This window comes from Pogonomyrmex barbatus, unplaced genomic scaffold (assembly GCF_055798465.1).
Source record: "Pogonomyrmex barbatus isolate J1 unplaced genomic scaffold, ASM5579846v1 scaffold17, whole genome shotgun sequence".
NCBI classification, from domain to species: domain Eukaryota; kingdom Metazoa; phylum Arthropoda; class Insecta; order Hymenoptera; family Formicidae; genus Pogonomyrmex; species Pogonomyrmex barbatus.
The window spans coordinates 7,476,551-7,489,691 of record NW_028297113.1 but is presented as its reverse complement, the minus strand read 5'-3'; the positions used below and the strand labels follow the sequence as shown (position 1 = coordinate 7,489,691).

Genomic DNA, 13,141 nt, shown 5'->3' with positions numbered 1-13,141 from the left:
AGCAAAGACCCCAACGCAAGGATTAAGTGTAAAGTTTTCCTTAATCTTTTTATTTTGTTATAAATCTAATCTTGTATTGTTTTTGTAATTCGTTTTATAATAGTGGAGGAGCCTCACCCCTCCCAACCCGCCCACCAGGCTTCACCCGCCGAGGGAGCTTCGCCACGCGAATCCCCCCTATCGTGCATACGGAGTCACAATGCATCGGAGTCAGTTCGCTGCATTATGTCGCTGACAAATTTCCTAACCAAAAAAGTGATCAATTTTAGCGCTTAATATCTCTGTTCGCGAGGCAAATCGCCGCATTTTTCTACCAGATTCTTTTAAGTGAAACCGCGTCAATTAAGTCCAATTTTGTTGAAATCGGAGGTAACGGATGGTATTCTAAATAAATATCTCGAATAATTGTAAAATTAAAAAAAAAAAAAAAATATAAGTAAAAATGTAAAAATGTAAATGTAATGCATAATCTTCTTAATAAAATCTAATAAAAACAAATCGACTCTAGCGATATCGAAATCATCTTTATTATTTGTATTAATTCATAGATTCATAAGTCCATTTCGGAAAGACTCGTTTGTACAGATTCATCAACACTGTATCTTGAGATTTTATTTGACCATTAAAGATGCATTTCATATGCCCGTGCATACCTACGAAAAATGCAAAATATGTTATATATCACATAATGAAAATCAGTGTATATAAATCTAAGTAAAATCTAATTACAAAAATCTAATTAAAAAAAAAAAAAATACATTTGATTAATCACATTTATGATCGACTGCTTACCGAGAGGTTCTTTAATGTGGCCCCTACGACCATATTTTGTTCTCAATTGAACCGGCTTAAACCATTCGATGTCCTCGCGATGGAAAAACATGAAACGCACGACCACCGACTTCTTGTTTATTTTATATGGATGACCACTCAATACGACTCGTTTTAGAACAATTCTGTTCGGATTATAAGACAACACGCTACCAGTTGCGACTAATTCCTGATAAAAGAAAAAGAAAAAATAACATTGTCCGTCACGCTCGATACAAACGCTTTGCTTCGGTTTCGTACGATAAAACACTGATGTGATACTAAACATTAATCGAATACGTACCAACTGACCACTTTTCTTTTCAATGTAGCAAAGAATTGGACATGGAGAAAATATAACCGGTGCGTACATACTCGCTACCACGGTACTGTCCGATTGAAGATATCTCTCGTACTAAACCAACAAACTTTGCGATAAACTCTTATTCTGTATAATGTATATATGTGACATTTGTCAAATCCATATAAAACATATATACCAGATACTCATACAGTGCTTCTACTCACCTTATGCTTGATACCATTTGTATGCTGACTGAATATCGGACATGCCGCGAACCGTCTGAATCCACATTGAAATATCAATTTTTCCTTCGATTCGATTGGTCGTGTACTACCCGAATGTTTCAACACGACGTTCAAAAGTGACATTTTCTGTTCGTATGGAAGTAAAACTGTCACTATTAATGGTTTATTTTCTGCCATGGCGAAAGCCTTGAAAGTTTCTCTGCTAACACGGCTGATATAAACTTGTATGTAACACCCTGGCTGAAAGCATACGTAACGTATACGTGCGCGTTCGTCGCATAAATCGCGAGTTATAAATATTTCGCATAAGATTCACATTGCGACGATCGGATTTTCGATATACGTACCGTGACACCTTTGATATTTTCACGTTCTTTATAAATACGTTTCCGCCTACGATCGTAATCGGCAAATTCGATTATTCGAGAATAATCGGTGGGAAGATTTTCCTTGGGATCCCATGGACTGGTACGAAAAGATTCGAGACCTCGATACTTTTGGAATCTTATCTTAGCCAAAATATCTTGAGGTGTATCCACTTCGTCGGGAAATTGCGCATCCAATTTTGCTTCTGTGCGTTGTTACAAAATTATTATCGAAACGATGATCGTTTAAACCTTCGAGACGATATAGATACGTATTATTATGGTACTACCTTTAAATTTTTCCATGGCTTGTTTTTCCTCGGACATATCGATGTCTTGATCGTAACGCTCTTCGTCCAGCGGTGCTTCTGATATCGTAATAGTTTCGTATTCTTCGTCATCTTCCAAATCTTCGGTGCTGCCTGACTCCGATTTTGCCTCTTCCACGGACATGTTGTCCTCCGATTCGTTCTCTGAACATATGCTTTCTGAAGGAAAAAAAAGTTTTTTGTAAAATAAAAGAATTAAATAAAATTCAATTCATTTCTAGGAGAAAAAAAGAGAAAAGGGAAAAAAATTAAAAAGAAAAAAAATTTACAATACCTCCATCTTCATCTGGTATCCATGCAGCTTGATATTCGGAAGTTCCTTTCGGTACAACTTTTACAATTTTTCTATTTCTATTGACTGCTGCTTCAGCCAATTCTTCTTTCGTAGGCCACGTTTGTTCGGCATTCATTGGATCAGGAATATATTCACTTTCCAGAGATTCCTACAAATTTTAGATAGTATATTTTTATCAATATTTGCCATTAAAAACAAAATAGTCAAATAAGTTAACAATAACTTTAATACATTCTAATATCGCTATGCACTTTTTCCAATAATTTCTCAATTATTCCCTCCCCCTCTCTCTCTGTCTCCTCCTGTAGATACAGATAGTTAAATAATCGCTTCCGACATTAAGATTAACTCCAACGATATTTACTTATTCGGAAATGCTTTTTCATAGCCGCGTCTCATTCAAAAGTAATAAATCATTGATATTGAAATATGAGCGAAAAAAAAAACCTGTTTCTCTGGATCTGCGGTTAATATCACAGTTTTAAACCTTCCTTCCACTTCCATTTTATTGTCAGAAAGAAATTTCTTTCGTTCGGCGTGTTCGATTAAATATGGATCTTCTGACGTTCTGATGCATGACATTTGAAAATTTCCGAAGCCTGGTATGTGAACCAAATCATTGGCGGATAATGATGTCATACCTCGCAAATATCCACTGACTATGAGAGTTCCGATATCAAGAGAATCCTAATAAATATATATTCGTTAAATAATATTCAATCAGATTTTCAACACACAATTTTAAATGAAATGGTTTCGCATACTTTGTCGCTTTCAAAAGAAACTTGTTCCGCCAAAAGGTATGATCTTATGTCTCTGTAAAACAAGTTCTTTTGTTTCTGTGACCCGGCACGGCGAAACATATTTAAACAATCGGCTGTAGTATCCAGTTCCAACACTTTTTCTTCGGGAAGCCATTTTGAAATTGCACGTTGCACAGCTTGTTTACATTCCTGACGTTTCTATAATATCATATAAATAATATATCGAATAATAATCGATAAGATAAACAAAACGTTTGTCATTTAGTGTCATATAATGTTATAAACGACAAAAATTAATTTTCTATATTTTCAAAAATTTCCAATGTATGTATTGTTACTTACTTTAATATGAAGACTTGAAATATTGTGTACTGCGACCATGGTAGAAGATAAACCTTGAGCGAGACAAGACATGATAATTTCCCTTCCCCAATCATCTATAACTTCTGCTGGTATGCCATTATTTGCTTGATTCGACGTTACGAAAAGTATTGTATTAGCAACTTTGGCTGTATCTAATGTTGCAAAAACATCATCTATTGGTGGTACGATGATAGAAAATCGTTGCTTAAACTTTGGTATCCTAAATTTATATAAACGTTTAAAAAAAAATAAATTTTTTTCAATCTAATTTTCTAAAAAATTTTGTTTTTGCAACATACCCAACGTGTATAATTCCACTTGGACTGGTGGCGATATTAGCATCTTCATCCATACCAGTTATAATAGATAAGATGCTCTTTAAATCTATGTTATTTTGCAACGGTATAATGCAAATAAGGATAGGTGCCGTAAAAAAGCCACCAAAATTTCTCTTTTGTGCTAATATCTGCTCGCGTTTCTTTTTTCTATGCTGCAACAATTGATTTCTACGTGCATCCTTTCCAAGATTTTTCTCAAAACGTTTCGACGACTTTCCGATAATATTTTGTTTATCTATGCGAAAAAAAATAAAATATATCCTCGTAAAGGTCAGACAAAAGTATTTTATTTAATACATTGATATATAAAATGGTAGAAAATTCATTACTCCACTCGTACGAATAGTGAAAAAGGCTTAGTATCTATCAAATAAAATAATAAGTGTACTTTTACATTTTCATTAATAAAATTTGTTAATTTTGTACGCGACAAACGTAGTAAAATCTTTATTTACCTTTGAATTCTTTATTAACAGCACTTTTACTGCGATGTCTTCCAGTTTTGTGTTGTTTATTACATTGTTTAAACGCACCCGATCGATGCGTCTCCTGTCTCATTGTATTCATCGTGAGAGCTGAAAACGTTTAAATAAACTTTCCAAAGAGAAATAAGATTAACATCGATCGCTACATACCATACCATGCGGTCACATGCGACAGCCAAAATGGAGAATCAGGGTTCACAAATTTATAGAGTTTTCTACTGATAAAAAACTGCTGCACTAGTGCTGTACTACATTTTTATGAAAACTATACAATAACGATAGTTTAGTTGATCAAGTTATTTCTCTTGACATTAAATGTACAGAAAAAAATTATATTTAATTAAAAAAAAATAATAATGTCAGTGATACAAATATACAAATATTGATGATACAAATATTTTGAAAATATAACGATATAATATGTTATGTAATATATTACAATCTCAAGTTTAATGTGCACTCTAAAGACGGAGATGGAGCAAAGGTTGAACTTTGTTGCATTAGTTTTGTCAATGGAATAGTAAGAGGCCTATTTAGAGTCTATTCAAACAAAGAAACTTGCATAGCTACATAATTACATGCGCAAAGAAAATTATCCGATCGCAATTTACGTGTATTTTTAGAACAGAAATGCGATTGGATAATTTTCTTTGTGCATAGTGGAAAGAAGCCTGAGGCTTGTTTTACAATACGTCGCATGTCGATGTCACGATGCGACAAGAATTGTCGCCAATCACAGACAATGGGGAGAATATGTGCTTGTGATTGGCCCATTCTTACAGCCCACGGCCCACGACAGATGGCAAATGACGCATTGTAGAGCAGGCCTGAAAGCGGCCAAGGTCGCGATTTAATTGTTACTTTATTTTAATGCGCCTCTATGTCCATGAAAGGTAAATATTAAATATTAAACTACGTAGCCGATATCCCTAAATTTTCTCAGTGAGTGTTAATAATATCGGATGGATTCCGTTAGCGCACGGTACGATAGCACACATCCACACGCCGCTGCTTAAGAATTTTCCAATGGACCACCAATCAGAAAATTTTATATTTAATTGGTTAATCAGCGTTGTGTGCTATCGGATCTCTCTCATAATATCTATGATGTGCTAACGGGACCCACTCGATTCCTATTCCTGTTCCTTTAGTCCCAGTCTATAATAAGTGATTTAAGCCTTAAGCTATAAAAAATTTACCAATCATAGTCGATTATTTTCCTATTTCACTATGACTAGTCCATTTCTTATGGCTTAAGGCTTAAATCACCTATGTGTCGGTTCACAATAAGTATTTAATCTTTAAACCGTAAGAAATTGACCAATCATAGTCGATTATTCTTTTTATATTCGATTATAATTGATCAATTTCTTACTTCTTAAAGCTTAAATCACCTATTGTGGACCGACACTATTGTAGACCGGGACTTAAGATTGATTTATGTAAGCCGTAATCTGTAACGTATGCAGTAACCGTAAAAAATTGACGAATCATGGATTATTTTTCTATAATTCGATTGTGATTGGTCAATTTTTGACGGTTTTGACGGCATAAATTAATAGATCCCATAAGTGTCGGTTTACAATAGGTGATTTAAGCTTTAAGACGTAAGAAATTGACCAATTATAATCTAATATGAAAAGAATATTCGACTATGATTGGTCAATTTTTTACGGCTTAAAGATTAAATACTTATTGTGGACCGACACTAATAGATCTCCATAAACCAACCTTTATTGTACGTAGGGCCTTATGGCTCTCGCAGACTGAATGCGACGAACGATGAGCGATGTCTAATGAGAGTTTTGCTTTTGGATGTGACGTTTGAAAGAGCAAAGCTCTCATTGGATATCGCTCATCGCTCGTCGCGTTTATTGTACGAGAGCTATTAGCGTTGATAGCGTCCCATAGCAAACCCCCCGAACGCACGCGAGATTTCTCCATTTGGCATTTGGCATCACTGATGATCTCTGATAAGGATCAATCTCTTTTCTCCTGCCTGTGTATGATGCTTGATTTCCCATTTACCGCATGGTACATAACGTAAAATGGTGTATTTTGTGTAAATACAGTTTCTTTTTATTATTAACGTAAAATGCGTTAAACAACGATTTTGAAAAAACATCGTGAAAAAGTATATCTCTTAATAAATTGTGAGTAATGTATCAAACGTATTGACGTCTGCTGGCATCTCATTTATTTTAGGTTACAGCATTTAAGCTAAGTTATTGTTTCGACAATGATTGTTTTACGCAAATTTATCTCACGATAATGCGAAATGGTGCACTATTTCGCCGTCGAGTATTTAATCGAGTTTTTAATTTGTAAATTGACGGATATTATTCAATATTTTCGATTCATCACTATGGTTATATGTTTAATATATAGCGGACATTTTTAGAAAACTCATATCTATACTTTGCACATTTTGATCAACACTATATTGTGTAGCGTACATTTAGAAAAAATGAAACATAAAATTTGTAAATAAGAATCGAGTAATTATCGATGTTGTAAATCTTGTGTTTTATGTGAACGCACTACTTGTGTATATGCACTGTAATGTACGCTATAGTATTTACAATAATATTCGCATGATATATACGCCAGGTTTTATCATTTATCGATACATCTCCTCACTATCGTACTATTTCGCGATATGAAAATCTTCGTAAAGAGCGATATTTTTATTCTTTATCTCTGTGTTTTACAAGTTTTACATTTACAAGTGATATCGCGACGATATGTTTTAATAATATGCTTGTTTCACTTATTCTTTAAAGAGGTAAATCGATATGGCGGAACAGCAACCGACACCTCCTGGTTTTAAACACATGTCTTTGGATAAGATTATCGAAGCTATGACTGCAGACTTGGAAGGTTCGAGTGGTCATTACGTTCAATTTGGTGTTACTCCGCGGCAAGCTGCTTCTCACAGTTGGGGTGATTATGTACCTGGACAAACCAGACATCACGTCACCAGCCAATCTACGCATTCTAATCCTTCTGGAATACAACCTTTGACATCGATGACGACCTCGCTATACATGCAAGATATGTCGAATTACGATTCCACGACTACCGATTCGATATATACCTTTCCCCCACAGACAGTAAATCATCTAGGCATTAACGAGAATAACGATTTAATTGGCACCATTGATGTTGGAGGTGGAAACTATATTAATGTCATTTATGGAAATGCTTCTCAGATTATGGCTGAACAATGTCATCTTCCAAATATCGGACCTTATTCTAATCAAAATATGGTTGATCAGGAATATGGGCTTTTTAACAATCAACATATGACCGTACCATCCGAGTTGCCGAGTCAAAACTTTAATGGAAAACAGTTGATTGACAATCTGGTTGGAAATTGGGTGCCAAATCAATCTGGAACTTACAGTCCATTCGGCGGATCTCCCAATATCACTCCTGTACCGCAATCTGTACCAGATGTAAGAGAAAATGAGGAATTACCTCCTAGAAACATATCAGATTCTCAATATAAAAGACCAAGGATGGTAGCTGAAGTAAAACCTATGCGGCCTTCTTATTCGGACGTTTTAACAAAATCCGCGCCAACCCCGCCATCACCGTTAACAGTCCAACCCGTAAAGCCAAAAATGGAAGTAGCGGGCAAGAAAATTTCTAACAAGAATGTCAAAACTAAGAACAAATCCGCATTGTTGAAGAGACAAAACTCATCCGGTAGCGATGATCACAATTCTCCAAAGATACAAATGCCTAGAAAAGTTTTGGAAAAAAATTCTTCCAATCTACCAAGACGTTGGGTGTCGCTTGACAATCTTGGTTCGCAATCCGATTCTCGTCAGATAAATGCTTTCGACAGATCCGATCAATTTTGTCCGGAAAGAAGGAAACCTGATAAGAAACCATCTAAGAAAACGGAAAAGAACGAGACTCTCAACAACACCAAGATACAAAACATCAATCTTAAAATCACGGGAAATATTCCGAAACGTCCGATACAGATAAATAACAATTTAAATACGATCAATACGTCCAGCCAGACAGTTTCATCTGAAAAAATGGAAAAGAATCAACAGATTATTAACAAAGTCACAAAAGAGGATAAAAAGGCAGCGGTCAAGGATAAGAATCCTAAACGTTTTCAAGCCGAGAAAGCCCAGCAGCAAATCAAGAAGGGACAGAGAAATAGAAAAAGAGAGAATAAAGAATCTTCTATTAAGGATTTATATAAAAATTTGAATAAATACGCAACCCGTTGGAGTAAAATTCTATTGAAAGTTTTTTATTGGCTGTTACATTTAATCTCTGATGTAATTAGCATGAGCGCCAACTTGGTTATTCAGCTGTGAGTATCGAAAAACTGATTTGACTTAAATATTCGCATGAAATACGACATCGCTACTTTGCATCGACTATATGAATTCATTGTTTAAAGTAACTTTAATTTTTTTTTTTTTTTTTACATTTTTCAGTGGTAAATGCGCTTGGTATCATACCATACTTTATTTGAAGAATTGGTGGATGTACGTGGCTGTGACATTTTGTAAAATTCGTGTTTTAAACGCTATTGGTAGACAATTAGACGATTGGCTCGGTAGTAGCAAGTTTGCGTTTTGGAGGAAGATAAACGCTAAGAAGAATGAGGAAAGAGAAGACAGCGGCAATTGGATTCACAGTGGACTAGAGACCAATATCGCGTTACCCAGCACTGGCGAAGAAGCCATGAAAAGATTATTGGCATGCAAGGGAAAGGATCCTTACAGTATACTCGGTGTTACGCCAACATGTTCGGATGATGATATAAAGAAATATTATAAGAGGCAAGCCTTTCTAGTGCATCCGGATAAAAATAATCAGCCGGGAGCTGAGGAAGCATTCAAAATACTGGTACATGCCTTCGATATCATTGGAGAACCGGTAATAAAGCATTCATCATGCTTGTAATTTTCTCATGACGGTACAAGATGACGAAAATTAGTGACAACTTGAATCCATAAGGTTACAGAACTCATCTATTTATCGGTATTACGTATCGTTTTAGGAACGTAGACAAGCGTTTGACCAGACCAGACAAGTCGAAGCGGCTTGGGGTGAGTTAAGCGACTTGTTGTCTCAACTTCATCGAAAGATGGAACAGGCAGCGAATACGATAAGATGTACAAATTGTGGCTTGAGACACAAACGTATTCCTACGCAACGTCCTTGTTATGCCGCACGATTTTGCAATCAATGCAAAATACGTCATAGCGCGAAAGAAGCGAGTATCGAATTTATTCCTATACGATTATGGGTTTGTTCGTTCTACATTTCTTCCTAAACTGTCCGCTCCCCGATTATTTGTCCAGGGTGATATCTGGGCAGAGTCTCGTTTAATGGGTTTTCTATGGCACTATTACGCGTGCATGGAAGGAGCGGTATATGATGTAACTGACTGGGCGGCTTGCCAAGCTGGGAATCTCAAACATCTTAGAGCGAATACGCATAGTGTCCAATATAGAATCGTCTTAGGGCAAAGATTACCATCTCAAACGTCCAGTAGCGGTAAAAAGCGACAACAGATAGATCCCAATACAAGGTATGCATCATGATTATTATTTTTAACTTTATATTCTTAATTTTTTAACTCCGACTCGACATTTTATTCGATAAGCCCTTCTTCGATAAAGATATCTGGAATATGAATATCTTCTTCTTTACAAAACAGCGAAGCAGATTTCGAGGATTTCCTAAATAATCTCTACAATCATAGCAAATCTGCTGGCGTTAATACATCGGGGGATCAAAATTCTTTTAGAGGTGATAGCAGACGACGTAAAACTAAACGTAAGAAGTAGATGAACAACAGCGATAAAAATTGCTTTTGACATCGACGTTGTATAGTTATGAAGGGCGCGTACGTTAGAACGCATATACGCAATTTTAAATTTACATTATCCTTAAACAAATAATCTTAGCATATAGATATTACAAATATTCATGAAGCTAATATTTGACTGACACATACAAAATGAGATTATTATAAATGAGAGATGTTGTGTTCACGACGAATGCGTATCTATATTAAACATCGTGTTATATCGGATAAACTCGTATATCTTCGTTAAAAAAAAAAATTCACCTATGATAAGAAAATAATATCGACATCTCGAGAGAATAGAAACACTACAAACACAAAAAAAAGGTTTAAAGTTATTAAAAAAATATTTTAACTCTTCAAAATTATAAATAGAGATGCCAAAAAAGGAAAATATTACAGAAACAAAAACTATATTATGCGTCGCAAAGCTATAGTCAAACATAAAACTTTTTATATATACGTTTTTAAATAACCAGTATGCTGTAACCTTACGTTCTTCCAGAATTAAAAACAATAGTATAGTATTACAAATTATGCGAAACGGATAAGTTATTTTACTCTTTTTCTTTTTTTATATTAATTTCATACAGAAATACATCAGTATAAGTTGTGATTTCCAAAAAATTATGGTTCACAGTTCAAATTCAAAATTAGCAAATATGAAGACTGATTTTCTCTTATTTTGTTACTTATACAAGTTAACATATATATATATATATATATATGTATATATGTGTATGTACACTAACTGGAAACTTCTGATGATATACTCTGCTATATATGGAAATACTACTTAATAATTTTATTTCTTCGCAAGATTCTAATGCCCTAATTCTTCTCTTTATACACACACACACATCACACACGCGCGCGCGCGCGCGCGTGCGCGTATAAAAACTCTTGGATGGACGATAATTACAGAATATTATACATGTATATATATGTGTATGTGTATATATATATATATATATATATGTGCGATATTATATTACAGAAGCTGTATAGACATAGTATAGATAGACGGAGCATGCTATATATCAGGCAATGGGCGACATGTGCGAGTAAAAAGAAACCATTGGTTAAACCAGTGTGGGAACTATGTGTATGATCCCTATCATAGACACAATCCCCACTTAATGTTTCCCCCACCTTCTTCTATTAGAGAGAGAGAAAGAAAAAAATCAGATGTTTCTTCTCGCTCGCCCATTGCCTGGTATATAGCACGCTCGATTTATCTATACTATGTCTATGAGCTGCACAGTCAGTTGCAGCATATAGAATATAGTGTTTGTCATTAAAAACGATATAGATTACGATACGATAAAGATGCTATTCGAACTCATAAGTACAGGAGTAAAAATATAAAGAATTAAAAAAAAAGCAATGAGAATTATTCATATTATTAATAATTACGTTACAAATGCATATGTTGATGTACAGTTAAATGTTTGCGGATTATTAACTCATTTACCGAGACTGAATAAAATTTTAAATTTTTCTCAAATTTCCCTTTAATTTTAACATGCACATTATGAAAATTATCACTGCTTCGTGTGTTCATTTTCATTCTGTGTATGAATAGCTAAGTAACAAATGTAAACTCGAAAAAAAATGTTCAATTTATACAGGTTAATTTGATTAGACAAAGTTAAGAACAGAGACGTTCGAACATAAATTGTGACTATAAATACTTTTTATGAGTTTTAACACGTAAATATAATTAATTTACTACATAAATTTCCATCTATGAAATGTCACGAACATTATACATATGTAAAACGATCTATTGTATACCAATAAAAGATACAATAAATGAGATTCAACTAGAAATAAAAGTTTTTCTCTTTATATATACGCGCACATGTATACATAAATTATAAGTTTGCAAATATCTAAATTACATAATTTTCTTCACTTTATCATTTGTACCAAGTAAATTCGATGATATCAGAGAACATTCAATAGTTTAGTCAATTTTATCAATTCACAAAAAAGTTTCTCATCTGCTACTTACGTGCACTGTTGTATTCATAGTGTCTTACGTATATATATATATATATAAAAAAAAATTCGTTTCTCACAAAGTCGGTAGCATCTAATGTTAAAGTAAATGCAAAAATGCTACATAACTATCACTTTACCAGTACAAAAATTTTGTCCAATATAATTTGTTCAATTCCATGATAATACAAGCACTACATTTAACTATATTCAATCGAGTGCACCTTCTAAAAATACAAGAGCATCTACATTATCAATAGCGCTTTCCACATCACGTTTTTGAACAGTTCTTTTTTTCGTTTGTATAGTATATCTGTAGGCTTCTTTTGCAAGAGACTCGATGAAATATTCCTGCAAAAAAAAATAGTTCAATGCTACATAAATGCATCAAAATAACTATTCGACAAAATTTACCACTGATTTTGATATTAAAAACACAGCCTCTTGATTAACCAAAGAAACTTCAGGATCCATTTTTATAATAGTTTTTATTCTTCCCATGGGTAGTCGCAATAATTTTTCTCGTTGTTCCTCATCACCGTGCGAAGTATCATCAATTTCTTCTTGCAAATCTCGGTTCTCTTCGCTACGACTCTGGTCAAATTGGACATTACTTGAACTATCGACCTCCGAATTCATTTTAATACGCTATGTTATGTCTATTTGTGAATAAAAAGAAAAAGTTAAACAAATGTCGCGTAAAAAAAGAAGTTAGGGTAATTATTTAATTTAGCGGCCTCACCCCCGATCTTGATGAAATTAGGCTCATCAACGCGTCAACGACGCGTTTTTTAAAGTGAGTTTCCACAAGAGTTTTATGATAGAAAAGATTTCGCAAAACTCTTGTGGAAACTCGGTTTATGTGAAAAGTCGTAAACTCATCGAACAATTATAGACCTCGTTTTGTTTCTTAGCATGGGGAAGGGGGGAAGAGTGGATTTCGTAAAAATTTCCTTGTGGAAATTCACTTTATATGGAATAGAATAATTAT

The 13,141-nt window shown here is 34.3% G+C and overlaps 3 protein-coding genes across 10 annotated transcripts in view; 1 reads left to right on the top strand and 2 right to left on the bottom strand.

Annotated features, from left to right (window-relative positions):
* Positions 1-511: 511 nt before the first annotated feature.
* Tsr1 (Tsr1 ribosome assembly factor) lies at positions 512-4,649 on the bottom strand. Of its 4 annotated transcripts, none has more exons than XM_089074368.1 (13): positions 4,449-4,639; positions 4,269-4,407; positions 3,775-3,965; positions 3,455-3,695; positions 3,113-3,310; positions 2,796-3,035; positions 2,328-2,496; positions 2,015-2,212; positions 1,707-1,930; positions 1,339-1,599; positions 1,115-1,225; positions 793-1,000; positions 512-653 (listed from the first exon to the last, which is right to left on the bottom strand). In XM_089074368.1, the coding sequence occupies exons 3-13, from the start codon at positions 3,825-3,827 to the stop codon at positions 538-540; spliced, it is 2,019 nt and encodes a 672-aa protein (XP_088930494.1). In that variant the 5' UTR covers positions 3,828-3,965; positions 4,269-4,407; positions 4,449-4,639; the 3' UTR covers positions 512-537. The 4 variants fall into 4 exon arrangements, with proteins under 4 accessions (XP_088930494.1, XP_088930493.1, XP_088930496.1 ...); XM_089074367.1 differs by having other exon boundaries at positions 4,269-4,388; XM_089074370.1 differs by having other exon boundaries at positions 3,775-4,048; positions 4,269-4,388; positions 4,449-4,477.
* A 1,472-nt stretch (positions 4,650-6,121) lies between these two features.
* LOC105423638 (uncharacterized) lies at positions 6,122-11,984 on the top strand. 5 transcript variants are annotated; one of them, XM_089074352.1, is made up of 6 exons: positions 6,122-6,451; positions 7,082-8,637; positions 8,765-9,179; positions 9,334-9,549; positions 9,638-9,867; positions 9,997-11,984. In XM_089074352.1, the coding sequence occupies exons 2-6, from the start codon at positions 7,094-7,096 to the stop codon at positions 10,124-10,126; spliced, it is 2,535 nt and encodes an 844-aa protein (XP_088930478.1). In that variant the 5' UTR covers positions 6,122-6,451; positions 7,082-7,093; the 3' UTR covers positions 10,127-11,984. The 5 variants fall into 5 exon arrangements, with proteins under 5 accessions (XP_088930478.1, XP_011631761.1, XP_011631760.1 ...); XM_011633459.3 differs by having other exon boundaries at positions 6,127-6,301; positions 8,765-9,209; XM_011633458.3 differs by having other exon boundaries at positions 6,127-6,360; positions 8,765-9,209.
* PolE4 (DNA polymerase epsilon subunit 4) overlaps positions 11,974-13,141 on the bottom strand; it is a 1,250-nt gene continuing 82 nt past the window's right edge. The window contains exons 1-3 of the mRNA XM_011633453.2: positions 12,893-13,141; positions 12,565-12,809; positions 11,974-12,501 (exon numbers count right to left, since the gene is read on the bottom strand). The exon at positions 12,893-13,141 is cut by the window's right edge and continues 82 nt beyond it. Of these exons, the coding sequence (XP_011631755.1) occupies positions 12,361-12,501; positions 12,565-12,789 (366 nt within the window). The 5' untranslated portion in view covers positions 12,790-12,809; positions 12,893-13,141 and the 3' untranslated portion in view covers positions 11,974-12,360. The remainder of the gene's footprint in view (positions 12,502-12,564; positions 12,810-12,892) is intronic.